Raw genomic sequence first — 10,830 nt, 5'->3', positions numbered from 1 at the left:
ATAGATCTAAGTAAAGAGAGTTCGAAATTCAAAGATGCCTCATCTCTCTAATCAGAGAAAAGGTATGTGAGATGCTGAATGTTTACATAATAAGTTGTAAACAGAAATTTACTGTAAAGCAGATTCAAATTCTTCATCACACACATTACCAGAATAGTCAAAATAAAATCAACCAAAAGTTTGCCCTCACCAACACAAGAGGCACACTGACTAGAATAAGATTACAACTTCAAAAAAAGAAGAAAACTGAGATATCTTTGCTAATAAAGCCAATAATACAGAACTCGTTTTTGCTGGACTACAATGTAATTTCAACAGCAAGTTCAAATCCAGGAAAAGTATGTGCTAACATATGCAACACTGATGTACAATCTTTCTGGCTAGTGAAAGTCTGAAGAAGATATATTAGTACCGTTGACAGACTGTTAGCATGTCCCACAGGATGAACTTTCAGCAAGGCATGAATCTGAATATGCTCAAGAAATCAGTACTTTACAGCACAAATAAAACTGTTATTTAAACCACCTTCTTTTTTGCAGAAGGATTGTTTTTAAAAAAATGGCAACAGGAAAACTACTAGATGCCTACATTGCTTTGACATCCTGATAATTAAGCCTCTATTCCAAATCCATCCTGTTCTACGGATATTGCAGTCAAGAGAGAGCGTTCTCTTAATCACATTTAACTTCAGAACTTAACAAATGACCAGGATTCTGGTTATCTAACAGGCCACAGAAGTATTGATAGGTAATCACTCTTTTCCCCTGCAGAAACCTCTACTGTGTAACCACACAATAATCACTACCTTTCTAAAACTTATGCAAGACAGTAAAGTTTGTAATGGGAAATTTGGCTGTCATCAAAATTCAGCCAACAATGAGCATTATTACAGATTCCCAAAAGGAATACTCTGGCCTTTCAACTAGAGCAAGACTGCATGTCAATAAAATTTGAGCTATTTGCTATAGCAGACTGGAAGAATGTTAGTCAAGAGAAAATATTAAGCATGTTAAGCACATAAGCACATACTGCTTAACATCTCACTTCTCCTACAAACCTAGCAACTATGGATGCTACCTATACACATTCCCTTCCCTGTGAGGCTACTTCAGTAGCACTAATCGTTTGTCCCATCACAGCCTAGTTTAAGATTAATTTTCTGAAAAATGAAGGTTTATACACTGCATTTAGCTTACTATATTACATTCATTATGATAAGTCATCTGCTTTGGCTTCCTACCCTGTCTTCTCCACTAGTATTGGTAAATATCTAACGAAGCTTGTGAGAGATCACATGAACATTCAAGTGATATATTTCCGCAGAAGGTCAGACTGAATCTACATTTGTACAACTGTACAACCATAGGTTGTCACTAGCTTCTAAAATAGTCTTACTTTTAACCACATACATTTTCTAAAGTTCTTTCAAGAAGTAAACAAAATTGATCCAAGTGAAATTGTCTACTTGGATTTGAAACGGATTTCAGCACAGATCCAAACTAGGAGCTCTTAAAGAAACCCAACCGCTGTATTTTAAGGGGAGACAAGAATTCTTACCATAAAATAATTGCTTTAATTATGGGAAATAAGTAATAGCAATAAATGCTTAGTTTACTCAGTGGGAAAGAGTCACCTGTGGTGTCTCACGTTCAAAAAATACAGAAAGGTAGGAGGTTAGTGCAATAACAAAATTGTTGTAATAGTACTAAGCTATTAAGGACAACAAAGACAAAAGCCAATGCCAAATATTTACACCTGGTCCACATGGGATACGGCATGACTGTATAACAAACTGTCACACTATATCCAGGTTAGACAATATAGGTGTTGCACATGGAGGAAAGCATTCTAAAATCACTTCACAACGACAACAAAGGCCTCCTTAACCTCAGGAAATATAACCCAGAGATATAATAAAAGCTTTTATGACAAAAAAATTGACTAGTGTGACAAAATAAACAGCAAAAAAATCTTCAGAGCAATACAAGATGATAAAAGCAGAATGATGTATTCAGAAATACAGTCCAAGCATTCAAAAATCATTATCCAGAGCTGTGTTTAGAGCAGGAACAGCTTGAGGCTAATTTTATATTTATAATGTTTAAAAAAATCCACCAAAACCTTTTAAAAGAAAAAAACCCAATTATTTCTATGATTCAGAAAAAGGTCAAGAATGTGTCAAGACAAAACCACACAACAAGAAAGTCTTAAAGGAAGGGGTTTATCATTTGTGAAACAAAATTATCAAATCATTAGATTAAGGGGAAGTTCAAAACTCATACAAAGTAAGGATTAAGAATCTTATGATAAGCACTGAAGTAATACTCTGGATAAAGTTAGAATATTAACTCTGGAATGTCCATCACAAACGCATCCAGGAGATACTGGATTTTGTCATTTTTCTGTTTTACAACAGATTACTAGTTCCACAAATTTTGAGTAATTAAATGTTATGGTTTCTTTCATATTCAAGCTCCTTTGGGCTCATGAATATAATCCTTGATTACAGATCTACCTTATGTACCCATGCTAATTGAAATTTTGCATTTAAAGAGCATTATCTCAATTGTCTTCCCTTCTCTGCTTCATCAAGGGAGAGTGCTAGTAACACTGACATTCATAAGCAGATCTCATTGATAAATCTACAGAAGAAACTAAGCAATGAGTTTACAAAACCATTGTGGGTAGATCATTTCAAAGCCTCTGAAACTCACTTTAAGTCATAATCCGGCCTTTGGAAAATGACAGGCGTGAATGTGTAAGATCTGACACACTTGTAAAGTCTGGAGGCCCATTAGTGAGACTGACAGATTTATTCTAATAGTTCCAAATGGCATATTAAAGCTTAGAAATTTTTATACAAATATTTCTCCCCACCATAATACTTTCTTTAGATTTTAGATCTATGATCTAAAGTTTAGTTACATGGTCAGGAACAATGAAACAAATAAAAACCAATGCATTTCATTTTCACAGAGGAAACATAGAAACTTCACAATTTTTTCTAGGAATGTGTTTCCAGGATCAAAATCACTTTGGTTTTATTTTTATATTTGGTGTCTTTGTTAAGAGAATATAAATGTCTTGTTGAATACTGACATCATGTGTCAGTTTTTTTCCTAGGACGGATTTAGTTGTGAAGTACCTTCTATTAGCAACAGCAGAAACAGTTACACTACTGCAGTAGCATAGTTACACAGTTCTTCTTGGGGGGGGGTGGGGGTGTGTGGACCAAAACAACAGAAAAAAACCAAACCCGTACAATATCCTTTAAAACTGTCTGGTACAGAAGGTTAATTTAAAACAAGAAGAAACAACTTTATTATTCTAGAAGTGGACTCACCTGTTCTTCACATTTTGGAGAATTCTGATGTACTGCATTTAAAGCATCATGAGCCTGTTGAAGTTGCTCTTGTAACTGACAGATCTTTTGATCTTTTCCAAGTAACTGATCCTGAAGAGAGGCACAGCTTCGCTGCAGTTGAATTTCACTTGTTTTAACATTTTCAAAACATAGATTCAATTCATGATAAAGCTATGAGAGGAGAGAAAAGAAGTAACAGGATTAAAAAAAAATTTCAATGCACATAGCCATATAAATACAGAAGAAGAGAAAGCATAATTTAGGTGTTGTCCACAAAGATCACCCTCTTTTTATTACATTTTGACAGTTCTTTCACACTTGTACTTTTGCCTCACTCTATATATTTGGAAATAATCACTGAAAGTTTGAAAAATGTTTTTCCAGAAAAACACAACTTACATTAGAATACTATCAGTTTCAGTTGCTTTTTTTATGGCATTTATGAATAGAAATGGATCCCTTAAAATCGGGGTTTATTTAACTTCTTGAACAGTTTATATAAAATACAGAAAATAGAAAAGAAAAAAATCTATTAAGAATATGCAAAAATTTGAAACATCTGTCCTAGGAATGAAACTAAAGGAGTAAGAGTACCAAACACCAATCTTGTCTTTTATAGAGTAGTTTGATCTTTTAAAACTAACATTTTTAATATTGCTTGGATAGTAATGCAGTCAATCCACTAATGCCTACTGCATTTTATATGAAGTATAAAATGTTTTTTTAAATAATTATTCTGTGGGAATTTTTTTGACATTAACTATAAAACCCAGGAATTATATTTGAAGTTCTTATCCCTGGCTGTTGCCTAACTGTTCTTATTGAAACCAGAATATTGCATATACGTTGCAATCACTTTAGAAGAGATTCCATGCACACAGAGTTAACCAGCAGCACATGCCATCTAACTGACAAAGATAACTTACTTTGCAATAAAAAGATAAATTAATAACCACTGTATCCCTCCATTTTTACCTTTCTTTGCAATATAAACATCTGAAAACTGTTTAAAACAAAATCAGCTTTCTATTAAAAATATAAAAACCAGTTTGAAAAATAAACCTGTAGTTGAATGAACAACAGTACAGATACTGAGGGAAATAGCATGACTCTACAGCTTTACTACCTAAGCGTATATTCCTCTCTCTTCATTTCAGACTGTCATTCCTTTAATTGTTCTTTTTTCTCAAAATAAACAATATTCCCTCCAACTTTTTATTCCATCATAAAATAATCTGTAGCAGGCATGTACTTCTACAGCTGACAGTTTTCTTTGAAAAATCCATTTCTGCCATTGCATTCAAAAGAAAATAGCTAAGTATGAAAAACAGAATTTCCAAATTTATCAATAACGTTTATAAGTACAAGGAACTGACAAAAGTAGTTTTACTTGTAAAAACGTTCTTTTACTCTTCATTTTAGTCTTTGTCTTGTCAGCTTTGTCTAAGTGATACACTTCTCTCTCCCTTTCATCTGCTTCCATTGCTTAGAAGTTAAAAACTTTGAAAAACAGCCACAACATATACATTTGGCAATGGTCTACCTAACACTTTGTGAGAAATTTGGAAACAATAATCTCCCTTCCTTTCCTTCTTCCTACCATCTTCTACTCCCATGGGCTCTCAAAATCCACTTAGGACAAAGTAAATTACTTCTTGCCTATTCCCAAAGCAGATCAGAGATCACGTCTCTCAGGCAAAATCAACTCAAAGTCCAGACAGACTGATATATTTAATTACTCCAAGTCTTAAAAATTAAACTTTTACATTGACATTTCTGTGCCTACCGAAACTTTCTAATATATTTAAGAAAGCTTACACCATCTCTAGAAATGCAAGTTCAAGATTAGCCAATTTCTTATGGAAATCAAGAATGAACTCACAGGAAAATAAACAGTTCATTTGTCGAAAACATGCATTTTTAGATAATGTCCTTCCAAATGAATGGAACATCAAGACACAGTTACTTCCAGCTATAAACTATATAAGCTCATTAGCTAGATCATACTGGTATGACAATTTGCTGGTTTTATGACTAGCAGCACTTAAATGGTCGTAATTATAGTATCTGAAAGGTAAGAACCTAGTAAGATGAATTGAGAACATCAAAAATATGATGCTTTTTTCTAGCTGGAAGCCACATCCCCTAATGTAGCTAATGGGTATTTTTGGTAGTCAGCATTTGTCAGGACAAGACAAATAGCATGTCTTTTTACTTGCATAAAGTTTTCCAACCTTTCCTGCTTTGAAAATAGCAAGAACAAAACACATATATTTCAGGTGAAAAACTATCTAAAAGATATGTGCAAAAAACATTCACACCATTCATCTCTTTACACTGAGGTTTATATTTGTAAACAACACCAATGTAGTGGTTTATAGGATTAATATTTTTTTTTAAGTTATTTACCATCGGGAAATTTCAAAATTGAAATTATCTATATGAAAAGAAATAGTTTTATCTACTGTACACAGATAACAGGAACAACTGCCAAATTTCCATTTGGCTCCCTATCTTTTCCTAAGGCCACTCACTGTTTTGTGGATTAAATACATGCTTAATTTTTATATAGGATTATTTTGGCGCTTTCTGCTTATTTCTGACTCTGTTTTAGAATCACAGAATCACACTGCAGTAAGCACATTCTGTTCCAGATCATATAGAATTGCACAACACAGTGAAACAGGTCTACCATTAATAAAGACACAAAGTCAGGTGTAGAGAGTCAAGACGTAAAATTGAGATCAGAGGACTAGAGATGGAACACTGAGTAGAAAATCCAAAAGGAAGACAAAAATATTGTAAATTATTTATCTCAGAACTAGCAAGCTTCACAGAAAAGAGGAATGAAACCTTCACTGTACATAAGCGAGTGGTTATACCTTACATGAATGTCAATAAGACATGAGATCTACCCAGGAAATTGCTTAATCCCCAAAAAGAGGTATAAAAAAAAATTGTGTTTTCAAGATAGAAAGGAAAAAGAAAATATTTAAAATAATTCTTCTTTCAATTTATGATATTTAGTAGTTGAGGGAAAAAAAAAGGCATCAGCTAGCAATACAAGATTCTGCTCTGCAAAAACTGTTGCACTGACTGTATTTTGAGAATCTCTTTCTGATGCCTTAGAGCTGTCCTTTCTCTGACAGGCAGTGTAAGCTGTTACATGTAAAGGTACTTAAAAAAAAACAAAAAGATTAAAAGTATGTGAAATGAGGACATTGTCACAAATTTAGTCTATATGACACAAAAGCGTTATCAGTCAGGAAGGAAGAGTAACTTAGCTGAATTACAAAAAAATGAAGTATCCCATATTTCTCAACTACCCTAACAATTTCCTATATTGATTTAACTGATTTTACCAGAACACACTTTTTGCTATATCTTTGAAGAGTTACTTAAAACAGAAAACATTAGAGCAATAGGTGTGCTTAATGTCACTAAGTAACCTAAAAATGCCAGACCAAACCTAGGACTTCCACAAGAACCAAAGATACGACTCTAAAGCCTGCTGACATGTGATAGAAAATATTTAACAGCCTGATAATGGTGGGCTAAGGTAAAGTACTGACATATATTAAATACATGTGATGGCAAAATTAAGTTAGACCAGACCAAGGAAAGCTGAGGAATTCCAACAAAACCTAGTAAAACTAAATAATTAACCCATGCTATCTAATGTATTTTATGTTAGGCAGGATCACAGCCAACTGGAAAAAAACTGCAGAGTGAAACAGTTGACAAAAATTACCAACACCAACATTATACAAGTGCACAGGGTTTATTTTAAACTAGGTTTAGACTGCTCCTGTGTACTGAATGCCAGTTAACAGCTGGGACACATCTTCCAGTTCCAAAATAATTTCCATAATCCAAAAGGCATTTAGTTAATTCTCTCACAGACTTTTCTATGATATGAACTAAAGCACAGAGATCTGGGAGATTTCCTTCAAAAGTACACTCCTGTGAGGAACTAACACTCAGGTATCCATTCATTAAAATGCCACAGTAGCCAATTATATACACTGGGTTTAAAATAAATAGTCTCCTACATTAAATGTTTTATCTAAACGCCCATACTCTAAAAAGCAGCATATTACAGGGACCTTTAGTAAATGAACCCAAACATACAGTAATATTGAACATACAGTAATGACAGAAATTAATAAAAGGTAGTCTAAATTAAGAAACAATAAAACTATAAAGGAAACTATTACAGCACCATCACAGAAACCCATATTACAAGATCATGCTGTTTATGATAATTTGAAAAGAACAAGGGCAGAAATCAGCTGGAGAGGCTTTAGGGTGGAACTCAAGATGCATCCCAGACAGACTATATGCAGCACATTTGTGGCCTTTAGTTTTAAAATGGAAAAGCAGAGGTAGAGTTATTTTTTACAATCAGAGACCATGAAGCTTACTTATAATACAAGAGAAAAGTGTCAGAAACAAGTGAAAGATTAAGAAGAAAAACAAAGTACAGAATAGATGTAACATCAGACAACATGCAAGCAAGAGTCACTACTATAAGCTAAGAGAGTAGGCACGCTGTCCCAAACTTTATGGTAGCATGTAATGGCAAACACCATGGTTGTTTTGGAAACCATGTAAAATGGATAATTTAGCAACATATCTTCTCCAAAATAACAAAAGAGAACATAAAAGAAAAGGACATTTCAGCCTTTTTGATTAGTGTTGGTACTGCAAAAATGCAAACTGATTACTCTATTTGCTTCAATGAATCCAGTGTTTCCTGTTTCCTGACTGATTCCTGCCCCTCCCAATGTAGCCTTCCAGTATTTATCAGTATTCTAGTTTTGTGCAACTCCTTGTGTTGATATGGCTACCTAATGGTGGGGTTCGTGGATTGCTTTTTTGACTATATAAAAATTTTGATACATTTCCCTCAGAAAGACTGAGAACAATTTATCAGTAACAACTACTCTCTGAAATGCTATCAAACCCCATTTAGACTTCTCTCTATATAGTGTACTGTCAGAGAACATTCAGCAGGCTTGTGAGGAACGCCAGTCCTAGTTAAGGCAGAAAAATGTTAATTATTTATATTGCAAACAGTATAGTTTAAAATCCTCCATTGTGAGACCAACCTGACTCTACACAAAATTCAGATGTATTTAAAACTCATAATTCTAACTCAAATCAAAATTAGCATTACTCAAAAACATATTTAGGTAAGCTTAATCCTAAGATTTTTCTTCCTTTTCTGATGTACAACTCCTCTTGCACTGTCTCACTAGTTTACACAACTTCTTTCATCGACAGCTCTCATATTGTAAAAAATACAATATAGTCAGAAACATGAAGACAATGGTTTGCAAACAATGACATATTTAGAATTATAGATTATTTGCCTTTTTTTTCCCCAAATACTTAAGGATTCTGCAGATACCAATCTACACCATTATGCACAGTACAGGGTTTTTCAAGCATGAAAATGATCACCTGTTAGTGCAGAGTTTAACACCACCCTGAGAACCACAGTCTACACAGAATTTCTTCAGCTTTAACCTATGGGCACATCTGATGTCAAATCTACTTGCTAGCATGTGACCAACTGTACTGGTGTTTGAGACACAAGAAATAAATAGACTAACCTAATTAACACACTTCCCAACAACAGAAAACAGTATCAAAGCTTGAACTGAAGTGTGAGATAATCTTTATTAAAGATCTGAGTTGCTCAGAGCTTTCACAGATGAAGTGAACTACAAAAATGATGATTCACTTATTACTGACATGGGCTTCAGCATATTTGGCTGGATAGTTAATTTCTCTCAGCTTTTATCATGCGTGAATGAACTTAGGTTTTTCATTAGTTTTTGAGAGAGAACCTGCATTGTTACTACCTTTACACACCTACATAGTTTTAATTTTTTGAATTTTATGCCACTTACATAAAAATGAACACATTTGTTATTTTTAACTATGTGTAAGGGTTGTCACAGTCACATAAAAGACTGGAAGTGGTAAAATTTAACGTTAGTGTGGCAAAGCTAGTAACTTGACATTCTCATTACAGTTTCTCAGGCTTGAAGGAAAGCAAACTCTCTCTACACACTAACACCATGAGAAAGACTAGCAAAGGCAATTGCAGGCACAAAATTAACCATAACATCTGGAAATGCATCTGACGCTATTCTGTTTTTATTGACTTTCTGGTGCGCTTAATGCAGACTTCTGCAATGACTCAAAATTGAAAACTCTTACAGTGTTTTCCAGGTATGCCAAAAATCTAAGTATTGAGCAATATTTTTCTTTATCACAGACGTACTGTACTTCTATCCACCATACTCTCTATTTGTTGTTCCAGAAGCTGAGGTCCAGGACACAAATTATGATCTCCTATTTAATGACAAAAACCGGTATTTCCTCTTAACTAAAAGGGCCTTCCACTAAGAGATTTTTTATCCATATGATTAACAAGGAACCTAGAGGCCACATCAGATCAAGGGAAAGTACTACATTATAAAAACAAAGGGCCTAAATTGTAAATTTCAAATAAGCTGGCTAAGGATTTCAGAATCTCTTCTTGTCTTATTATCCTCAGTATTGATTGAAGTCTCTCCACCTTGAAATTGTTGGTGAGGACAAATCTATTGAGTCTCATTAAACCCAGCACAGGAATGAAGTCCCCAGAGCATTTGGGAACAATAAAACAGATGCTATGCATTTTAGAAAAATACTCCCTATTCTTGAGAATTAGAACTATGGCTGCAATATGAAATAGGTATCAATTGTTTCCATAAATGCTCTAATATAAAGGAGTTCTTATAAAACACAGCACCCTTTAAATTTGTACTCAAAGAACAAAAAAGGTAGCAGTATGTCAAGTCAACACAACTTGATAAAACAGATTACAGATTTTCATGTGTGTGCTGCCCACTACAGCTAGACTTGGAAGAGAATTTGTGGTCCTCAATGGATTTACACATAATCCAATGTAAGCTCAGGATCTTGGTCTGGTTTATCAGAAATGTTTTTTCTTTATTCAGTCTACTGTTTCATACTACATATTAACTTCAGCACAAAGAGCGGTTCTTCCCAAATGGTAGATTTTAAGAGGAAGTTGGAACATGTGAGCCAACCACATTGCGTGAGCTACAGCATATACTGCCTATCTGATCACTAACAGAGAGATCATTGATCTTGCTGTAAGGGACAATATATCATAGGATGTACATGTTGATAGGCTCAATGCCATTCAGAGCAGTAGGAAAATATTCCTTTGGGAATATGTCTGTGGAATAGCCGACACATATTTATCTAGCTGTTGCAGCCTCCATATTATTAATGTATGGAAGACAAACAGAACACATTTGTCTGCAATAGTTTTCTCATTCAAGGGAAAATAGGCAGTTGTATTATTTTTGTAGATGTGGAGTTTTCCAAGGTCTGCTGTGACTTCAGTAGGACTGTGTATCTTGTGATTTGGAGTTGCTACT

General features: G+C 34.2%; 1 protein-coding gene across 9 annotated transcripts in view; it reads right to left on the bottom strand.

The window, feature by feature from the left end:
• Nucleotides 1-10,830, bottom strand: part of CNTLN (centlein) — a 200,869-nt gene that overhangs the window by 126,667 nt on the left and 63,372 nt on the right. For all 9 annotated transcript variants that reach the window (XR_010370779.1, XR_010370780.1, XR_010370781.1 and 6 more), the window contains exon 8: nt 3,344-3,535. Coding sequence is in view for 6 of the 9 variants with exons in the window: in XM_064439574.1 (XP_064295644.1) it covers nt 3,344-3,535 (192 nt within the window). In the remaining 3 variants the exon portion in view is untranslated. The remainder of the gene's footprint in view (nt 1-3,343; nt 3,536-10,830) is intronic.

The sequence above is a fragment of the Phalacrocorax carbo genome, chromosome Z, assembly GCF_963921805.1.
Source record: "Phalacrocorax carbo chromosome Z, bPhaCar2.1, whole genome shotgun sequence".
NCBI lineage: Eukaryota > Metazoa > Chordata > Aves > Suliformes > Phalacrocoracidae > Phalacrocorax > Phalacrocorax carbo.
This window is presented reverse-complemented; position numbering and strand designations above follow the sequence as displayed.